The sequence below is a fragment of the Bubalus kerabau genome, chromosome 12 (genome assembly GCF_029407905.1).
Source record: "Bubalus kerabau isolate K-KA32 ecotype Philippines breed swamp buffalo chromosome 12, PCC_UOA_SB_1v2, whole genome shotgun sequence".
NCBI lineage: Eukaryota > Metazoa > Chordata > Mammalia > Artiodactyla > Bovidae > Bubalus > Bubalus kerabau.
Window position 1 is genome coordinate 80,336,845 of NC_073635.1, and position 22,686 is coordinate 80,359,530.

At 43.7% G+C, this 22,686-nt stretch overlaps 1 protein-coding gene and 1 long non-coding RNA gene across 2 annotated transcripts in view; both read left to right on the plus strand.

Moving 5' to 3' along the window:
• The first annotated feature begins 1,124 nt into the window (after positions 1-1,124).
• Positions 1,125-11,341, plus strand: LOC129624712 (uncharacterized). Its single transcript, XR_008701111.1, has 4 exons — positions 1,125-1,191; positions 8,115-8,159; positions 8,565-8,865; positions 10,750-11,341. It is a non-coding gene; the product is annotated as an uncharacterized LOC129624712 (long non-coding RNA).
• A 1,020-nt stretch (positions 11,342-12,361) lies between these two features.
• TM9SF2 (transmembrane 9 superfamily member 2) overlaps positions 12,362-22,686 on the plus strand; it is a 53,492-nt gene continuing 43,167 nt past the window's right edge. The window contains exon 1 of the mRNA XM_055542937.1: positions 12,362-12,669. Coding sequence (XP_055398912.1) covers positions 12,505-12,669 — 165 coding nt within the window. The 5' untranslated portion in view covers positions 12,362-12,504. The remainder of the gene's footprint in view (positions 12,670-22,686) is intronic.

The window sequence follows — 22,686 nt, forward strand, 5'->3', positions numbered from 1 at the left end:
CCCACGGGTCCCCATGTTGCATTTGAGTCCCAGCGTCTGGACTTGTTTTCATGAGCTTCTGGCCAATACAGACTGTGAGCCTGCAAGCGTTCAGAGAACCAGGGCATGTCTCCTCTTACTGCGTACCCCGGGCACACAGTAGGTGCTCAGTGAATATTTAATGCCACCAAGAACAAAATCAAGCAGAGTAAACGTTTGACCTGCAACAGAAGAAATTTAAATTAGATCCATGAAAGCATTTCCCCTTAGCAAGCTGTCCAGCATCAGAAAGGGTCACATGCCCTGTCTGGGCTGTTTTGGGCAGGTCAGCCTCAAGACAGGAGGACGGACCTCAAAACCTTTCTGAAGCCCCCGTAGCCCTTGGGAACCTTTAAAGGGCAACTCAAGAACACGAGCCACCCTGCCCCCACGACTGTGACTTATCCATGTTTCTCTCTCATGGATATTTAAAATCCCAGATTAAAAAAAAAAGGTATGCATAAAAGGTACCCTCGGGTATCTCCTGTGTCTGACACCCAACTTCAATGATTACCAACTTTTCACAGTAATTTTCACAGCAGCGACATTAGTCACAAGAATACAAGTACTGTATAACATACGTACATATAGGAAAGTGCACAGATCATAAGGTTACAGCTTGATGAACTATTACAAAATGACTGCACCCAGGTAGCCAACACCCGGATTAAGCTATAGAATGTTACCAGCACTGCAGCAGCCCCACCACTTGCCCTGCATGCTGGATCTTAGCTCCCCCACCAGGGATTGAACCTTCATCCCCTGCAGTGGAAGCCGTGCCAAGTCTTAACCACTGGACCACCAGGGAAGTCCCAATCACTACCTTTTTATAGCTCCCTAAAGGTACGACTGGCGCGCTAAGCGCGGCCGAGAGGAGCTACCCCGCGTCCGAGGTCAGGGGCCGCGGCCGGGAGGAGATACCCCACGCCCCTAAGCCCGAGGCCAGGGGCGCTGCTGGGAGGAGCAACCCCACGCTGGAGGCCAGGGGCGGTGGCCGGGAGGACCAACCCCACGTCCAAGGAGCTGTGGCTGCGCAGGCGCAGGAGGGCTTAGAGGAGCTATCCTACGTTGAAGGTCAAGAAGGGCGGCGGTGAGGAGATAGCCCTCGTCCAAAGTGAGGAGCAATGGCTGCGCTTTGCTGGAGCAGCCGTGAAGAGATACCCCATGCCCAAGGTAAGAGAAATCCAAGTAAGACGGTAGGTGTTGCAAGAGGGCATCAGAGGGCAGACACACTGAAACCATAGTCACAGAAAACTAGTCAATCTAATCACACTAGGACCACAGATCAGATCACATCAGATCAGTTGCTCAGTAGTGTCCGACTCTTGCGACACCATGAATTGCAGCACGCCAGGCCTCCCTGTCCATCACCAACTCCCAGAGTTCAGTCAGACTCATGTCCATCAAGTCAGTGATGCCATCCAGCCATCTCATCCTCTGTCGTCCCCTTCTCCTCTGGCCCCCAATCCCAGCCAGCATCAGAGTCTTTTCCAATGAGTCAACTCTTTGCATGAGGTGGCCAAAGTATTGGAGTTTCAGCTTCAGCATCATTCCCTCCAAAGAAATCCCAGGACTGACCTCCTTCAGAATGGACTGGTTGGATCTCCTTCCAGTCCAAGGGACTCTCAAGAGTCTTCTCCAACACCACAGTTCAAAAGCATCAATTCTTCGGCCCTCAGCCTTCTTTACAGTCCAACTCTCACATCCAACATGACCACAGGAAAAACCGTAGCTTGACTAGACAGACCTTTGTTAGCAAAGTAATGTCTCTGCTTTTGAATATGCTATCTAGGTTGGTCATAACTGTCCTTTCAAGGAGTAAGCGTCTTTTAATTTCATGGCTGCAGTTACCATCTGCAGTGATTTTGGAGCCCCCAAAAATAAAGTCTGACACTGTTTCCACTGTTTCCCCATTTATCTGCCATGAAGTGGTGGGACCAGATGCCATGATCTTCGTTTTCTGAATGTTGAGCTTTAAGCCAACTTTTTCACTCTCCACTTTCACGTTCATCAAGAGGCTTTTGAGTTCGTCTTCACTTTCTGCCATAAGGGTGGTGTCATCTGCATATCTGACGTTATTGATATTTCTCCCGGCAATCTTGATTCCAGCTTGTGTTTCTTCCTAGGACCACAGCCTTGTCTAACTCAATGAAACTAAGCCATGTCAATGAAACTAAGCCATGCCCGTGGGGCAACCCAAGATGGGCGGGTGATGGTGGAGAGATCTGACAGAATGTGGTCCACTGGAGAAGGGAATGGCAAACCACTTCAGTATTCTTGCCTTGAGAACCCCATGAACAGTATGAAAAGGCAAAATGATAGGATACTTAAAGAGAAACTCCCCAGGTCAGTAGGTGCCCAATATGCTACTGGAGATCAGTGGAGAAATAACTCCAGAAAGAATGAAGGGATGGAGCCAAAGCAAAAAGAATACCCAGCTGTGGATGTGACTGGTGATAGAAGCAAGGTCCGATGCTGTAAAGAGCAATATTGCATAGGAACCTGGAGTGTCAGGTCCATGAATCAAGGCAAATTGGAAGTGGTCAAACAAGAGATGGCAAGAGTGAATGTTGACATTCTAGCAATCAGTGAACTGAAATGGACTGGAATGGGTGATTTTAACTCAGATGACCATTATATCTACTACTGCGGGCAGGAATCCCTCAGAAGAAATGGAGTAGCCATCATGGTCAACAAAAGAGTCCGAAATGCAGTACTTGGATGCAATCTCAAAAACGACAGAATGATCTCTGCTCGTTTCCAAGGCAAACCATTCAGTATCACAGTAATCCAAGTCTATGCCCTAACCAGTAATGCTGAAGAAGCTGAAGTTGAACGGTTTTATGAAGACCTACAAGACCTTTTAGAACTAACACCCAAAAAAGATGTCCTTCTCATTATAGGGGACTGGAATGCAAAAGTAGGAAGTCAAGAAACACCTGGAGTAACAGGCAAATTTGGCCTTGGAATATGGAATGAAGCAGGGCAAAGGCTAATAGAATTTCGCCAAGAGAACGCACTGGTCATAGCAAACACCCTCTTCCAACAACACAAGAGAAGACTCTATACATGGACATCACCAGATGGTCAACACCGAAATCAGATTGATTGTATTCTTTGCAGCCAAAGATGGAGAAGCTCTATACAGTCAGCAAAAACAAGACCAGGAGCTGACTGTGGCTCAGACCATGAACTCCTTATTGCCAAATTCAGACTTAAATTGAAGAAAGTAGGGAAAACCACTAGACCATTCAGGTATGACCTAAATCAAATCCCTTATGATTATACAGTGGAAGTGAGAAATAGATTTAAGGGCCTAGATCTGATAGATAGAGTGCCTGATGAGCTATGGAATGAGGTTCGTGACATTGTACAGGAGACAGGGATCAAGACCATCCCCATGGAAAAGAAATGCAAAAAAGCAAAATGGCTGTCTTGGGAGGCCTTACAAATAGCTGTGAAAAGAAGAGAAGTGAAAAGCAGAGGAGAAAAGGAAAGATATAAACATCTGAATGCAGAGTTCCAAAGAATAGCAAGAAGAGATAAGAAAGCCTTCCTCAGCGATCAATGCAAAGAAATAGAGGAAAACAACAGAATGGGAAAGACTAGGGATCTCTTCAAGAAAATCAGAGATACAAAAGGAACATTTCATGCAAAGATGGGCTCGATAAAGGACAGAAATCGTATGGACCTAACAGAAGCAGAAGATATTAAGAAGAGATGGCAAGAATACACAGAAGAACTGTACAAAAAAGATCTTCACGACCAAGATAATCACGATGGTGTGATCACTGACCTAGAGCCAGACATTCTGGAATGTAAAGTCAAGTGGGCCTTAGAAAGCATCACTACAACAAAGCTAGTGGAGGTGATGGAATTCCAGTTGAGCTATTTCAAATCCTGAAAGATGATGCTGTGAAAGTGCTGCACTCAATATGCCAGCAAATTTGGAAAACTCAGCAGTGGCCACAGGACTGGAAAAGGTCAGTTTTCATTCCAATCCCAAAGAAAGGCAATGCTAAAGAATCAAACTACCGCACAATTGCACTCATCTCACACGCTAGTAAAGTAATGCTCAAAATTCTCCAAGCCAGGCTTCAGCACTATGTGAACCGTGAACTTCCTGATGTTTAAGCTGGTTTTAGAAAAGGCAGAGGAACCAGAGATCAAATTGCCAACATCCTCTGGATCATGGAAAAAGTCAGAGAGTTCCAGAAAAACATCTATTTCTGCTTTATTGACTATGCCAAAGCCTTTGACTGTGTGGATCACAATAAACTGTGGAAAATTCTGAAAGAGATGGGAATACCACACCACCTGATCTGCCTCGTGAGAAATTTGTATGCAGGTCAGGAAGCAACAGTTAGAACTGGACATGGAACAACAGACTGGTTCCAAATAGGAAAAGGAGTACGTCAAGGCTGTATATTGTCACCCTGTTTATTTAACTTCTATGCAGAGCACATCATGAGAAACGCTGGGCTGGAAGAAACACAAGCTGGAATCAAGATTTCCGGGAGAAATATCAATAACCTCAGATATGCGGATGACACCACCCTTATGGCAGAAAGTGAAGAGGAACTAAAAAGCCTCTTGATGAACGTGAAAGTGGAGAGTGAAAAAGTTGGCTTAAAGCTCAACATTCAGAAAACGAAGATCATGGCATCCAGTCCCATCACTTCATGGCAGATAGATGGGGAAACAGTGGAAACAGTGTCAGACTTTATATTTTTGGGCTCCAAAATCACTGCAGATGGTGACTGCAGCCATGAAATTAAAAGACGCTTACTCCTTGGAAGGAAAGTTATGACCAACCTAGATAGCATATTCAAAAGCAGAGACATTACTTTACCAACAAAGGTCTGTCTAGTCAAGGCTATGGTTTTTCCTGTGGTCATGTATGGATGTGAGAGTTGGACTGTGAAGAAGGCTGAGCACTGAAAGTTGATGCTTTTGAACTGTGGTGTTGGAGAAGACTCTTGAGAGTCCCTTGGACTGGAAGGAGATCCAACCAGTCCATTCTGAAGGAGATCAGCCCTGGGATTTCTTTGGAAGGACTGATGCTAAAGCTGAAACTCCAGTACTTTGGCCACCTCATGCGAAGAGTTGACTCATTGGAAAAGACTCTGATGCTGGGAGGGATTGGGGGCAGGAGGAGAAGGGGACGACAGAGGATGAAATGGCTGGATGGCATCACTGACTCGATCGATGTGAGTCTGAGTGAACTCCGGGAGTTGGTGATGGACAGGGAGGCCTGGCGTGCTGTGATTCATGGGGTCTCAAAGAGTCGGACATGACTGAGCAACTGATCTGATCTGATCTGATCTGAAAGGTATTCACTACCCTGATTTCGAACATCATAGATTAGTTTTGTCTGTTTTTGAACTTTAGATAAATGGAATCATACAAGTGTTTTCATTGTGTTTCTTTCAGTTAGTATGTTTGTGGGATGAATACACATTGTTGTCTTTGACAGTGATTTGTCTTCGTTGCTGTATAGTAGAACGATATACTACAAGGTGTTATTCCATTCTGCTGTAGCTGGACAGTAGAATTCTATCTTGGTGAACATATCTTTTGGTGAATGTAAATAGGCATTTAGATCTAGGAGTGAAATTTCTGGGTTATAAAAATATGTGTGCAAAATTATTTTCCACCAGTTTACATAGCCACTGGCAATGGATGGGCCTCTCAGTTGTTCCGCGGCCCTGTCAATACTTGGTATTGTCAGTTTTTAAATTTAAGCTCTTCTGCTGTGTATGTAACTGTGTCTCATTGAGGTTTTAATATGCAATTTCCTCATGATGAAGGAAGTTACACATCTTTTCATTTTTGTTAACCACTGGCTACTCTTCTGGTGTATCTGTTCTATCTCTTGCCCCTTTTTCTACTTAGTTATCTTTTGTAACAGTTAATAAAAGTCCTTGTATTTTGATATTTGGCAAAACTAATACAATTATGTAAAGTTTAAAAATAAAATAAAATAAATAAATAAAAGTCCTTGTATCCTGGATATGAACATTCTGTTGGTTATATGCACAGCAAATATTGCTAAACTGCATTTAAAAGTCCAGATGGGACTTCCCTGGTGGTCTGGTGGCTAAGGCTCTGCTCTCCCACTGCAGGGGGCTTGGGTTCAATCCCTGGTTAGGGAACAAGATCGCGCATGCTGCAACTAAGACTTGGCAAAACCAAATAAATAAATAAAAGATATAGGGTCATGAAATAAAGCAAACAAATAGAATACTAACATTGTTCACTACCTCACTTACAAGACAAAGGTAAACTATTTAAAAATCCATAAAAATTACCACAATCTGAATTTGAGGGTTGAAGTATACCCAAGTGACCCAATATTTTTTGCAGAAGTTTCAGGAAAAAGGCAAATATATTTAGTGACACAAAGGAGTGAATGAGCAGTAGTTTATCCAGGCAAGATGGCATTATCTTGGTGAAAAAGTGAAAAACAGCCCCTGACAGTTTGGGCTGGTAATCACAGCTAGGCTCTGTTGAGTATAAATGATTTCAGAGAACATGGACCTCAGCTAGGCCACTCTGACCATGATCAAGCCAAAACAGGGGCATGTTGTAATTATGTTTAAACAACAGTAAAACTCTGAACATTAACCACAAAAGGACCAGACATCCCCCTGCTCAGGCTGAGAATAGTGCTTGCTTTTTCTTTACCAACTATATAGCTTTAGCCTCAGTCTAGTCTGCCCTCCTTCTAGATAAGACTTAAGATAACCAGTCTTAAGAATCTCTCCTGCTTCCTGGCAGCTTCCAATCCAGAGCAAAGCTCCACTTCTTTAAACACTCCCAAACCACCCAGCACAAGCCCCGAATCCTAAAATTAGTCCCTTTCTAACACCCTCTTACTGAGAAACCCCATGTTGTATATCCTTCATTTTATCAAGCAGTAACTCATTGGAAAAGACTCGAATGCTGAGAGGGATTGGGGGCAGGAGGAAAAGGGGACGACAGAGGATGAGATAGCTGGATGGCATCACCAACTCGATGGACATGGGTTTGGGTGAACTCCAGGAGTTGGCGATGAACAGGGAGACCTGGCGTGCTGTGATTCATGGGGTCGCAAAGAGTCGGACACGACTGAACGACTGAACTGAACTGAAACTCAATAGTGACAGACATAAGCCCTGGTGTGTTCCTCCTGGTGGTCTTCGGTTGGAGGGCATTGACACTGGATTCCCCAAGTGGAATAATCCAACAGCCTGAGACTATTTACTTGTCGGGACACTAAAAACAGACTTATCTCTAGGGTGAAATTACATTAGCCACAGACACTGAAACTGATGGGTAAATGAAATGATTAATTAATAATTTAAAAAAAAACCCAGAGGAGTCAGAAAAGGCACAATTATAGACTAAAAGTAGATTAGTGGTCCCTGAAGCTGTATGTGGAAAGAGGGATTAAATGTTAAAGGTCTTCTTGTTTGGGATGATGTTCTAAACCTATATTATGGTGATGATGGCCAATAGATTTGCTAAAACTCATTAATTTGTATACTTAAAGTGAGTGAATTGCATGTAAAAAATTATGCCTCAGTAAAGTTAACAAGAGTAATTCCAGAGAAGACCAGCTACCTGAATGCAGCAAACATTCTCTCTCTGTAAGCAAACTACACGACAAGCTACGTTGTAAGCAGAAATTTGGTTGGGACGTAAATTCAGAGCAAGTCAAACTGGCTATATGTGATTAGAATACCTCCATTTACATCACAGACATACAACCACTTCAGATGTGGAGTCTTTATACTTTAGTGTTTGTCTCTGTGGCTTTCATTCTTCCAGGTTCTGCTGGCTAAATAATCCTTCTTCTGGTACAATGCCTACTTTTAGCCTACAGATCAAGTTATGTTGTCCTGGGAACCACTTTTCATCTTAAAACTTCAGATATCTTGGCTCTGAACTACCATGAGTTGTGTTTACAGCCTCCAAGTCAATTTTATTTCCAAGTTGCAGTATTCAGACTGGGAGGGAAGAGGACAATGGGTGACTTTTTGTCCCTATCACAATTTTATATCAGAAACGGAATGGCAATGAGGTGATTTTTATCTTATGAAAAATTTCTACAGGCACACAACGAGCAGGGCACAACTGCCTCTCCTGCAACGTGACACGTAAGTAAGGCTGCCAGGTAAAACATACACAAGTCCCATAAAATATTTGGGATGTACACAGACTTAAAAATTACTCATGGTTCATCTGAAACTAAAATTTAACTAAGATCCTGTATTTCATTTGCGGGTAGACATAGAAGCCCTGGGAATTGCCGAAAAACATACTGTCCAAATAACTTTGGCAAAAAAAGAGTGAAAGAACCAAACTCCAGGCTGTCAAACAGCCTTGCATCGGAGTTGGCAAAAGCTACCTGTAGCAGAGTAAAGGAGAAAAATCCTAAGTGTTAGAGCTGAATCAGAAATATTAGTTGTCTTGGGAGGAAGGGGAGGGTCACAGTCCAGGGAAGGATGGAAGGAAAACTTCATTTCTTATCAAGAATTTCTGATCAAGAATTCCCCACTCAGCCCTTCTGCGTGGCAGCGGCCAGAGAGCAAGCGCCTACAAGGAAGGGACTCCACTTTGCGGCCTGGATGACGAACGGGGCGATTTCCCCACTCCAGTCCCAAGGCACCTGGCAGGCGCACCTGCGCTAGGTAAACGAGAGAAGCCCGCCCAGACCGGATGCGGAAGTGAGGAGTTAGCTAAGCCCCGCCCCGCGGCTGAGCAACGCTCCGGCCGTGCCCACCAGGCCAGGCCTCGCGGGGTGACGTGTCTGAACTGTGAAGGCGGAGCGGGAACGAGGTCGCCGGAGTAGGAGTTGGCGAGGTGCGGCTGGCTGCTGGGCGTGCGCACGCGCAATCCGCGCAATGGGCGGGCCAGATTGCGTCTGGAGCCCGGAGACCATTGTTATAGATACAGGCTTCCCTTTTCCGGGTTTTCGCTAATGCTGAGCTCGGCGGATAGAGGTGGTGATGTGGGTAGGGAAGCGAGAAGACACGCCTTAGACACTTCTGCGGACTGGGTCTCCAGTAGCCATTTGACGGCGAGCCGTCAGCCCGTCCCCTTTCTTTCCTCTGTGAATGGAGGAGGATAAACGCGTGTGGAAAACGTCAGGTTTCTGTCAGCGCTGAAAGTCTGTTGTTTTTCAGTCGCTCAAGTCGTGTCCGACTTTTTGCTATCCCATTGCCGGCAGCACGCCAGTTTTCCCTGTCCTTCACCATCTCCCCGAGCTTGCTCAAACTCATGTCCATTGAATCGGTGATGCTATCCAACCATCTCATCCTCTGTCGTCCCCTTCTCCTGCCTTCAATCTTTCCCAGCAGCAGGGTCTTTTCCAATGAGTTGGCTGATCGCATCAGGTGGTTGAAAGTCTGTGACTGTCAATTCAGATCTAGAATTGATGTGGTCTGGCCAATTCCAGTACCAATTCCAGTACCAATTCCAGTAGTGTTCTCCCGTTACTAGCTGCTCCTTCATGTTCTAGATGCTACTGTAGGCTTCCGGGGTGTAGAGCTAATGGGGGTGAGGGGTGGAGGCGGGGGTGAGGCAGTCCACAAATAACCACGTTAATGCCAGGTAGCAATAAGTGTTTTGGAGTGTCAGGGTTAAGCAGAAGAGTGGAATTGAGTGATTTAAAGATTTTATGAGGTTGCTATTGTCAAGAGTGGACGCTGAGAGGCTATTGCAGGAAGTATTAGTACGAGAGAACAGATTTTGGCTCGGACTAGAGTGTAGCTGTGGATTTGGAAAGTATTGAAAGGATTTAGTGTACTTCAGCAGCCCAGCGAACACAACTTGTTGAAGGATGTATGTGGTGAGTGACGGAAGAAGAAATGTAGGTTATCTTATAGGTTTGGGGCTTGAGAAGCAGGTGATATGCAAAACAGGAGGAAAAGGTTGGGATAGGGCCAGTGAGATAGTGAAGATCAAGTATTTAGTGGCACCGCATAAACAGAAGATAGTGGACAAGAAATGTTCATTTTTCTGCCCCTTTCTACATGTAGAGAACATTTGCGTCCTCTTATTATATTGGAAATCTCTATGACTTTAAGTATGGAAGTGTTTTCACCAGCCCAAATAAGTTCAACAAATATGTTAACTGATTTGCTCCAGGGAGAAGCGACCTAGACAGGATCCCACCGCTCAGTGCCCCTCAGCCTCCTACTCACCTCCTCCCCGAACCTCAGCTTTCGTTATAAAAATGGCTCCCTTTTCTCTTTCCTCTGCCCTGCGCTTAACGTATATTCCCGCCCTCTCTCCCATCCTCCCTTAATTTTCTCAACCATCTAAAGAAGATGGACAACCTTTTCTACTTCCCAATTCTCCCTATTACCTGGAACTTGATAAATTAATTTGCTCAAGGTGCGCACGTAAATGGATAGTAGTGTCCCCAAGCTGCAGTTCTTAGTGTGCATCTCTGCAAGCAAGAATTCTTCATTATTCTGGTTATCCCCACAGAATATAGATCAGTAGTTCTTAGCCTTTGGCTTGGTCATAGATTGCTTTGAAAATTTAATAAATGTTATAAAATTTCCAGGGCGGGGGGGAACGTGCAGCTACTCACAAGAATTTAGATAGGGTTGCACAGGGCTCCACACTTTTCTGAATTATCCCTCTTAGCAAACTTGCCCATTCTTGAATTCTGAGCTGGGGGTACATCTGGGTTATAATTCCTTGCTATGTGGTCTAAATAGATGGCTTCTTCTGCAGATTTGATTGAAAGTTAAACATCAGAGGAATGGACTTTGTGAACAAAAACTGTGGCCCATACTTCCAGTTCTGCAAGGATCAAGCCATTTGCTACCGCAGTCACCCAACAACAGTGCACCCTGAGGGGAACTCAGGATGGAGAAAAATCAATATTCTGTGCTTTGGAGCCTGGCTCTGGATAGTTAAGATGCACATCTAAGGAATAATTTCACTGAACTCAGATGCTTGCATCCGCTCATACATACAAAAGCACTAAAATCTTTAACTTGAGATGTCTATTCTTTGTGATTAGCAGTAACCTTTTGATACTGGCCTAGCTATTTTGTTCCAGCCAAAAAACTCATATACATCCTGTCTCCTCCCTTACCTCTTGAGACCGGTTCTTCAGAGATATCTGAGAGGGGGTTTTCTATGCTATGTTCCTCAGTAAGTTCCCTGAATAAAACTTAAAACTTCCATGTTGTGTGTTTTCCTTCGTCACCAAAAGCAAATTTCTCCTGGAACAGTGTACCACACAAACACACACAAGTACGTCGTGCACACACTAGCACAGGCAGCGCATCGCTTCAATAGGAAAAGTGACAGAAATTTGCTCAAGTATGATCGTACCAGATTTCTATTTTGCATGAACTACATTTCTCACTGGGCTCTAGAGTATGCCCATGTCTTCCTTCGTAAAGAAATGTCAACCTTATCTTGCCCTACTTGTCTAGTCCCATTTTCCTCCCCACCTCATTTCCACTCACCCTTAAAGGGAGTCTTATTTAGTCTATGCAAACACGATGCAAAAAACAAACTGTCCCACGCAAGGAGCCACTGCATCCAGTGCTGGGAACCCGACCCTGCAAACACCTCTGAGTAGCTACTTGAAGATGGGGGGCTGGTTTCTCCCCTCTTTTTTTCCTTATCCTGTACCTACTGCTACTGCTAAGTCGCTTCAGTCGTGTCCGACTCTGTGCGACCCCATAGACGGCAGCCCACGAGGCTCCCCCGTCCCTGGGATTCTCCAGGCAAGAACACTGGAGTGGGTTGCCATTTCCTTCTCCAATGCATTAAAGTGAAAAGTGAAAGTGAAGTCGCTGAGTCTTGTCCGACTCTTAGCGACCCCATGGACTGCGGCCCACCAGGCTCCTCCGTCCATGGGATTTTCCAGGCAAGAGTGCTGGAGTGGGGTGCCATTGCCTTCTCCGATCCTGCACCTAACCGTCTCCCAAACTTCTTCCCTCCGCCAACTCATCCTTCATCAGCAAGTACTTTGTGTAATATTACAAGTCCGTAATGGGGGTTGGTGTGCCTAAGGCACTGAGGCGAGGAAAACTGGGAAAATGAGGCATGGCAGCAAGCCTGGGGCGCTGGGCAAGAGAGACACGCTCCCCGACGCCCCAAGGGGGCTCCAGATCGGAATTTGGAATCGGAATGCGGGCGCTGGAACCTCTCTCGTAGCAACAGCCCTAGCTGGCCCGCCGAAAACACGGAAAGTGGATTTCCTCGCCGCTCCCTCCCGGAAACTCCCCGGAGCGCTCGCGGCCGCTCGCACGGAGCATGTGCGGGCGGCCTCGCGCATGCGCCGTAGAGGTCCGGGTCGGTTTCTGTTGCGGAACCCGCGGCGTCTCCTAGCGCCACCGGAACTCTCCGTCGCGGGGCCGGCCTCCCTTAGCTCGGGCGGCCTGCTCGTCGTCTCCGAGCCTCGCCCCCGTCCCTCCTTCTCTCTCTTCCCCCTCGCGGCTCGGCCGCCCTTTCCCCGAGACAGCCGTCATGAGCGCGAGGCTACCGGCGCCGTGTCCCTCTCGGTGGTGGTTGCTGCTGTCGCTGCTCCTGCTGGGGGCGGCCCCGGGCCCGCGTCGGGGCGCCGCTTTCTACCTGCCCGGCCTGGCGCCCGTCAACTTCTGCGAGGAAGAGAAGAAGACCGACGAGTGCAAGGTGGGTGCGGCCCGGCGGACAACACCCCCCTCACCCTGCCCTGGGGGGAGCCGGGGTCCGAGGGGAAGGGGGCGTAGCCGCCGTGGGGCGGGGGTTGCGGTCGATGTCGCCCCTCAGAAGTGCGGGACCGTGGGTCGGAGGCGGCTCCGGAACGGCCTCGGTGAGCGGAGGGGGTAGGTTGTGGAGGACTCGGTGGGCCTCGGCGGGCCTCGGCGCGCCTCAGGTCTGGCGTGGCCAGGTCGAGCGAGCAGGTGTGTGTGTGTGTTTGTGTGTGTGTCTATGTGTGTGTGAGTGAGTGAACCGGGGACAGTGAGCTGTGTGCGGGGTCGGTGAGCGCTCCACGGAAAAGAGGGTGTGTTCGCGCCAAGGAAGGGGCCCCCGCCAGGTCTTGCAGGAACTCTTTGATCTCCTGGCTCCCTAAATTTTCTACTTTTCTGGAACCCTGGTCGGTTATGAGGTCTTGTGCTTTCTAGGACTTGGGGGTGGGGGGGTGTATTTTTAACCTCAAGATTAGGAGTCGCTTCCTTATTTGTGGAGTTTTTACACCCAGAACCGTGTGAATTGCGTTTAATAAAGAGTTGTTGTGATGGCTGAGACCGTTCATGTCTTAACCTTTTAAGTGTGTAAAAAAAAAAAAGTTTTTAGTATGCAAAAATATATATATAAGATCCCCCTGTTCAGTTTCTCTAAGACGATTTTGAACACTTGAGCAGGCGACAGGAGAAGGCGACGTTTTCTTCTTCCTAGGGCAGACCTTGAAAACTTTGTGATCTCTTAACGACCTTAAACCCAAGGCTTTCAGTTTAGCTACTTTGTAAAAGAGACATAAGTAACCTGCTTTGGGGTTATTCGGCATAGGGCAGGACAGTATACCTACGCAAGTATTTTAGATGGCTAAAACTTACCCTTTGGGGCGCGAGAAAAATCTTTGAAACCATTAATAATTTTGACAATTCAAATAGTCGTTCAGCAGACTTTTACAATCTATAAATAGGTTTATTTACTAAGTTTGAATTTTTTAAGCTGGTGTTAATTTTATTACTACTAGCTTTACTATAGTTGTGAATTTTGAGCTTGTTTTAGGGCACTAAAGCTGTTAAATTTTTCATGGCATTTTACAGTTTCTGTTTAAAAAATTGGATCCCTAAAAATATTTGAAGATCTTTAAATTCCACGCAGGTTAACAGCGCTTCAGTACGGTGACTCTGGTACCTTGCAGTGCAAGGCGCTTTCACTCTCAGAGTTCTGACTGAAAAAAAAAACAAACAGTGCTTCCAAATGGAAGAGAGAGCTAGTCCCACAAGCACACTGGTTTTTCCAGTAAATGGTGTAGTAACCAGCCTTTAAAACTTAGTGTTTGGTCTTTAAACTTAACAGCAATTGTGTATTGTATAACTAGTGCCTATAGAGACAAAAATATTCCTGTCTCCTAGGAAACTCAAAGGTCATAAGCTTATGACAGATTATCAGAATGTGATGTTATAAAAGATGTATGTCCAAAGTGCTCTGAAACACAAATGAGGAAACATCTGTGGATTGGAGTCTTCAGGGAAAGCTGCAGAGAGGAAGTGATATTTGAGATGGACTTCAAACATGAGTATGAGTGAAATTTACAGGTGTTCTTCCGGTTAGGTAATGGTTAGGTAATTTTGTTTCCTCGACAGGTCCTTTTAGGTAGCTACTTTTAAAACTTTTAAAATAGTAAACTCTTGAATAATTTCAGGGAGTCCTTTTGGCCTTTTCATTCTCACAGATGTAGGAATAAAACAGGCAAGACAGATCATGTTTGATTTCTGAGATATTTGGATTTCTTCTGTGTGGCCAGCTGCATTCACATCTTGGTCAGTGGTAGCAAATCTCAGACCAGTACAAAGATGTACTTTTAGCACTTTTCCCCTAGAATTTGACTAATTGGTTTAGGGAATTTAAAGTATACTTTAACATTTCTTCTCTTTGCCTCTCAAAGGAGAAAAACTAAACAGTCTAAACTTTCATTACATCAATCAGGGAATTAATAATTTTTTCTCATCATTCCATGTTTGTTAAGGAAGACAGTCTTCTGTACACTGTTAGAAAAATGGAAAAAACTTATTTTTAAAATTGGAACTGGAATTGTGATGTGGGAATAATTATAAATAATTATTTATAATTATAAATATATTGAAATATATTAAAGTTATAAATATAATAATTATTATAAATGATTATTTCCAGAAGATGCTTTTCAGTTCAGTCGCGCAGTCGTGTCTGACTCTTTGCAACCCGCAGCATGCCAGGCCTCTCTGTCCGTCACCAACTCCTGGAGTTCACCCAAACCCGTGTCCATTGAGTCGGTGATGCCATCCAGCTATCTCATCCTCTGTCGTCCCCTTCTCCTCTTGCCCTCAATCTTTCCCAGCATCAGGGTCTTTTCAAATGAGTCAGCTCTTCGCATCAGGTGGCCAAAGTATTGGAGTTTCAGCTTCAAAATCAATCCTACCGATGAACACCCACGACTGATCTCCTTTAGGATGGACTGGTTGGATCTCCTTGCAGTCCAAGGGACTCTCAAGAGTCTTCTCCAACACCACAGTTCAAAAGCATCAATTCTTTGGTGCTCAGCTTTCTTTAAGTCCAACTCTCACATCCATACACGACCACAGGAAAAACCATAGCCTTGACTAGATGGACCTTTGTTGACAAAGTAATGTCTCTGCTTTTTAATATGCTATCTAGGTTGGTCATAACTTTCCTTCCAAGGAGTAAGCATCTTTTAATTTGATGGCTGCAATCACCATCTGCAGTGATTTTATGTTAGGAAATCAGGAGTTGGATGAACTGGGCAGGTCATTGATAACCATTTCCATCAATTTTTTTTTCCATCTGTAAAATAGAGATTATCATATTTGCTTGTTATATGGTGGTGGTGGTTTAGTCCCACCTAAGTTGTGTCCCAACTCTCTGCCCATGGGATTTCCCAGGCAAGAATCCCGGAATTGATTGTCATTTTCTTCTCCAGGGGATCTTACTGACCCAGGGATTGAACCTGGGTCTCCTGCGTTGCAGACAGATTCTTTACTGGCTGAGCCAATACACACTGCTTATTATATATTCCCCTTGAAGGATATTTTGCCTTCACTAGAGAGAAAGTACAGTACTTATCATTGTTGCAGTATTATGCAATATTCATAGGTATAGAGATGAATCAAGTTTATCTTCAGGGTAACTGTAATTTATGGACTATAGTCTTTACATATCCTGTGAAGTTCATGTCCTGTATCTGGCTCACTATGTATACTGAGAGACAGTCAAAAGAACCCTGAGGATTCAGTTATTTTCTCCTCTCAGAATTATTTTATGTTCAATTTACTATCATAGAATCAGGAATCCAGTGAACATCAAATCCTATTCATATTCTTCTAGCTTCTGATTTATGATCTTCATTTACCTTTATAAATAGTGTGGCTGTGTTCTGTGGCTTTTTGTGTGCGTGTATGATTTTTTTTTAAGCTTGGTATCATTACATATACATTTGAGCATCAACGTAGTGCACGTTTTCATGAGGTTTTTATTGAATATATAGTATTTCATTGTGTTAGTATACTATGGTTTATTTCTTGCTTACAGGGCATTTAGATTGGTCCCGATTTTTCTCTCCTACAAGTAACATTGCTAGGATGTATTTAGCAGGAATTACTTGCATATTCACAAATTACTTGTTCAAAGGCAAGAAACAATTTTATAGCCCTATTTAATATCACCAGGCTTTTTCCAAGAAAGATTTGATTTACAGTGCCTGTATGTATGCTAAGTTGCTTCAGCTGTGTCCTACTCTGACCCCCCACGGGCTCTGTCCTTGGGATTCTCACAGGCAGTCATACTGCAGCAGTTGCCACGCCCTCCTCCAGGGGATCTTCCTGACCCAGGATTCAGACCTGCGTCTCTGTCTCCTGCATTGGTAGGTGGGTAGTTTACCACCAGCACCACCTGGGAAGACTGTCAAGAGCTAAATGACTCCCTCCATCTCCTCAATATTTTATAATTTTTATTTATAAATTTAATAGCTTTGTCACAGTACCCAAAACAGGTTTTTAGTGCTGCATTACTTTTGCTGCTATTGAGGTTTCTCTTTTAATTTTTTTCTCTTATTTTGTTAGTTTTTGAAGCCACAGTATTAAAGAATTAAACCATGGTATAAAGGTTCGTCTAGTCAAGGCTATGGTTTTTCCTGTGGTCATGTATGGATGTGAGAGTTGGACTGTGAAGAAGGCTGAGCCACGAAGAATTGATGCTTTTGAACTGTGGTGTTGGAGAAGACTCTTGAGAGTCCCTTAGACTGCAAGGAGATCCAACCAGTCCATTCTGAAGGAGATCAGCCCTGGGATTTCTTTGGAAGGAATGATGCTGAAGCTGAAACTCCAGTACTTGGGCCACCTCATACGAAGAGTTGACTCATTGGAAAAGACTCTAATACTGGGAGGGATTGGGGGCAGGAGGAGAAGGGGATGACAGAGGATGAAATGGCTGGATGGCATCACTAATTCAATGGATGTGAGTCTGAGTGAACTCTGGGAGTTGGTGATGCACAGGGAGGCCTGGCGTGCTGCGATTCATGGGGTCGAAAAGAGTCGGACGCGACTGAGCGACTGATCTGATCTGATCTGATTCCTTTCCTCTAGCATTTTACTTTCTTAAACTCAGGGGATAATGTGTTGACTACAATAAGTAGAATAATCCCTGGTCAAGAGTGAATAGATCTTCACAGGGTAAAATGTGCAGTTAGCTTTAGACTGAGTCTTAAGACTTCCCTGGTGGCTCAGATGGTAAAGCGTTTGTCTACAATGCGGGAGACCCGGGTTCAATCCCTGGCTTGGGAAGATCCCCTGGAGAAGGAAATGGCAATCCACTCCAGTACTATTGCCTGGAAAATCCCATGGACAGAGGAGCCTGGTAGGCTACAGTCCATGGGGTCGCAAAGAGTCGGACACGACTGAGCGACTTCACTTAAGTGTACTGAGTGGCATTCTAATGACTAATAGCTGAAGATTAGTGAGCAGTTCACCCTTGCTGCTTTTAACTTTCAAGCAATTATTTAATGGCTTGTGATGTTCTTAGATGAAAGATTAACATTTTCTTTCCTGTCTTAGATGAAAGATTTAAGATTTTCTTTCCTGTCTAGTAAGGGGAAATGACCAAATGTACCCCCTAGTGGTTAAGAAAAAAAGTTTGAATTAGTTTAACAACTTTTTTAATTAAAAAATCAGAATCTCACTTTTAAATTTCCTTTCTTGGTAGTTATTTTTAGAAGCTTTTAATAAATTCTGTGTCTGTTATTTTGGGAGCAGTTGCATTTTATTGTGGAATTAGTCAAATTTAAGAAAACAGTTCTAAACGTTCTGAACAGATACAAGAATGAACATTCATTTACGTGTTTTAACTTGACCATAGAGACAGTTTGGAATTTTTGAAATATTTAAAGAAAAAATATTATTTACACGTGTGTGTGCATGTTCGGTCATTTCAGTCGAGTCCAACTCTTTTCGACCCTGTGGACTGTAGCCCGCCAGGCTATTTTGTCCATGGAATCCTCCAGGCAAGAATACTGGAGTGGGTAGCCATTCTCTTCTCCAGGGGATCTTTCCAACCCAGGGATCAAACACGCATCTCCATTGCAGGCAGATTTTTTACTGTCTAAGCCATTAAGGAAACTCCTTTTTTTTTTTTTTTTTTGCATGAAATTTTTTTAAAGCTGTGGTTATTTATTATAGTGGATGTGAAAGCTAGAATTAGGAAAGCAGGCATGATTGATATAGATAAAATACGGTCCTACTGTCTCTGGCTCTCCATAGAAGGAAGCCCTGCAAGAGATGTGTTTTTGAACAAGACCGCAGCCATGTGCTGCACATGCAGACACACATAAGTTCTAGAAACTGGTCTGTGCTCTTTCGGCCTCAGAGCCCAGTTCCGGAAACCCCTGCTTTGACTCTGACTTGCAGTGTACTATCACCACGCCTTCTTAGTCAGTGTTGTACTGTAGTTAATTGTAGCTCCTGCCTGTCTGCGCTCTGTGAGGCCATTCTTTGTTGCCATGAAAATTAACTAAGTATCTATGAAAAGCTTTGTGAGAAATTGGTGAATGTATTTTTCTCTAAGAGAGTTTTTCTTACTCTGACCTTTGATTCCTATTTAGTACCCTTTATTAATAACAGTGATAGAGACTGCAGTTTGTATACTTTGTGTGTGCCAGGTATGTATTAACCTTAGTTGATCCTCAGAACAGTCCTGTGGTTTTTAGATGGGGACCCTGAAGCCTGGGTAGGATGCAGTGCCCTCTAGTCAGGACGAATTGAAGCTGCAGCTCCAGGAGTGTGTGAGTCCACAGCCTGGGCTGTTCACGTTGGAATCCTGCTGGGTCTGCGGGCCGAGCAGGTACCTCTTCTGCTGCCCCACCTGCAGATGCCCAGCTTGTAATCCTGGACTTGCACGGTTGCTGCACTTACAACAAAAAGCTCTTTATCTACGTAATCAGTTTTTAACCAGTCACATTTTATATGTCTGCTCCTTCCGTTGATACAGTCTAAAGTTGAAATTTTATTTTTTGATGGGGGAGTGGAGGAAGAACCTTAGGATCTAGGAGAGCAGCTTCTGGGCCCTGTTGGTGAGGTAACTCAGAATTTATGAATTCCAGCACGTCTGTTGGGATTTTTAAATTACATCAGAGTTAAGGTTTTCCTTCTTTAGACATTTTCCTACTATGGACTTCTCCAATATTTAAGTAGTTGAAGCTTCCATAGTTTTCCTTTCCTATGGCTATACCTTGGCTTTCCCCACTGGCTCAGCTGGTAAAGAACCCACCTGCCGATGCAGGAGATGCAAGAGACAGGAGTTCGATCCCTAGGTCAGGAAGATCCCCTGGCGAAGGAAATGGCAACCCACTCCAGTATTCTTGCCTGGGAAATCCCATGGACAGAGGAGCCTGGCAGGCTATAGTCCATGGGGTCACAACAGTCAGACACGACTTAGTGGGCGTGCACACATACCTTGGTATCTCAAATCTTTTTGTGACTAGTCACTTGCATTGATCATTGTACGAAGTGCCTTTTTTTTCTTTTTTTGGCCATGCTGAGCCTTCATTGCTGTGTTCAGGCTTTCTCTAGTGTGGGGAGCAGGACCTACTCTGTATAAATTGCGGTGCATGGGCTTCTCATTGCCATGGCTTCTCTTGCAGAGCACAGGCTCTAGGGCAAAGCGGGCTCAGTAGTTGTAGCACACAGGCTTCGTTGCTCCATGGCATGTGGAATCTTCCCGGACCAGGGATTGAACCTACATCCCCTGCGTTGGCAGGCAGATTCTTAACCACTGGACCACCAGGGAAGTCCCCAAAGTCAAATTTCTTCCCTGAGATTTCCCTCTACCTTGAAAAACAATAGTAGGTGTAAGATGGGACACACGTGATGGCAATTGTAAAAGCAGAATCAAAACAAAGGAACAAGGAAATGGGAAATGCGGTCCTGTAGCAAGATGTACCTTGAAGCCATAAAGTAGGGTGTAGTTGTGACCAAGGAGAAGGAAATAGCAGCCCACTCCAGTAGTCTTGCCTAGAGAATCCCGTGGACAGAGGAGCCATGGGATTCTCTAGGTGGGCTGCCGTCCATAGGGTCGCATAGAGTCAGACACGACTGAACCAACTTAGCAACAGCAGTTGTGACCAAAGTTGGGGTCAGAAGTGGAATGGGCAGATGGGGACTAGAGATAAAATTGTACGTTTGGGAGGAGAAGGATTTAGAAGGGAGATGATAGAACTCTCTATAAAAATATTTTCATAAAAGATTTCTTAGGGTGATGTTGTAATCAGTCTTGTTTTGTCTGTGTCTTGCTTTAGGATTTACAGTCTTGCTTAGGATTACTCTGTACCTTTCTTATGTTGTCACAACTTTTCATATGCTTGTAATAACTCATCTTGGGACAGTCTGAAAGTGGGGATGTTGAAAGTAACCTTAAGACTCTTCAGAGTCATGTCAGATTTTGGAGTTGGCAATCTCTAAGGCAGATTTCCAGATGGAAATGCATTTAATTAATGTAGGGATGCGAAATAAAGATGTTTAGAATGAAAAATGACCCTAACGTTAATCAAATACTGCTCTCTTATAGCGATTGCCATTTTAATAAAAAAGCAAACTAAATCCCATAGATTTAGAAAACTAACTCCCAGTAGCTACCCCCAGAACACATAAATAGCTTTGTCACTTTTTTCTTTTACTTCCTTCAGTGAATGCCCTCTCTCCCCCACCTGGATTATAAATTCTTTAAAAGACAAAGCATTCATGCGTTTTATTTTATTACAGCATTCACAGTGTCTAATACAGGACATTATGGGCTTTGAATAAATGTGTTGATTGAATGAATTTCTCATGGCTTTTCAGGATTTGTTGTTATAAATGTTCTTTGGTTTTCACATACATTGCAAATTTTAGTATTTCCACCAATTTATTACTTCTTTTGAAGTCATCCTTCCTGCTTCTGACATGTTTCCGCACTAAATTTTACTCTTTCATCTTTATTTCTTATTGCTTTCATTTGGCTTCTGTCACTTCATAATATGACAAGTCCACTCTTATCTTTAAAGCCTTTTCTTTTTCCAACTTTTAACTGCAGCAATTTTCAAAATTCAGAAGAGTTGAAAGAATAATGATCAGTATATCCACCGCTTAGCCCTCTAGAACCAACATTTGTTTAAATTTTCTTCTATTTGTTTTATCTGTGTGTGCACTTAACATTTTTTAGAGACAAATGTCATGTTTGTAGCGTACTTTTGCCCTTCATGAAACCACATACACTCACTGGCAATCTTAATTCCTTTCTCCTTTCTTGCGATTTTTAACATTTATCCTACTGTCGTATTATGAAGATCTAGTAATACTATTTTTATGATACTTATAATACTTTTGAGATTCATTGTTTGATTGTAACAGTCAATGTTTAAAATAGAGTGTTATAAATGTAGCATATTTACAAATATATTGTAAGTTGCTATATTGTGTGAAAAGGTATCATTAATTTTAATTTACAATTCTTATCGTGCTTTATTTTTTAATTTTTTAAATTAAAAACATTCTTTTGTCATGCCCAGAGCATGTGGGATCTTAATTCCTCCACCAGGCATCGAACTCTCACCCCCTGCCATGGTCTTAACCACTGGACTATAAGGGAAGTTCCCTTAGAATGTTTTAAATGAGATGTCTTAAATTTTCAAAATCTCACAATGTAAAAAAGGTAGAATGAATGAAAGTGCTACAAAAATAGCCAAGATGAACTGAATATCCAAGATGTGTTTGATTAGTTCACCAAATGACAGGGAAAGGTCCATAATTTAGTGGTAATATCAATGATGGACCAACTTTCCTATAAAAGTAATTGGAAAAGTGTCAGAAGGAGAAAAATGGAGGACTGAGAGCAGCAGAAATTAAAAGTGGTAGCAGCAGTTCTTTACTTGCTTTTCTGAGCCAGCAGTCCAGTTTTTGAACTTTTTTCTTTGTCTTAAAGTAGAGCAAGTAATCCCTAGGTCATAAGGTTATTATGAGACTTGTGCTTGATAATTATTACCTTCCCCTTCCCTAGACTAATAGCCAAGAAGGGAGTAATGAATAGGCATAAACAGTAAATGAGAAGCCACTGTCCTTAGTATCTTTAATGAGAGGGAGATGGGACAGCCCCTCGCAGAAACCCTCAAGGTTATCCTTACACTGATAGGTATTCAGATTGAAGAAGGTCCAGTTCCTCTTAAATAATAGACAGTAATAGCGATCTTTAGCTTACAGTTAAGCATTTATTGTTATAGTTTAGTCACTAAGTCATGTCCAACTCTTTTGTGACCCCACGGACTCTAGCCTACTGTCCATGGGATTTCCCAGGCAAGAATACTGGAATGGGTTGCCATTCCATTCTCCAGGGGATCTTCCTCACCCAGGGATTGAACCCCTATCTCCTGAATTGGCAGGCAAGTTCTTTGCTCCTGAGCCACCAGGGCTCCCAGTTAGA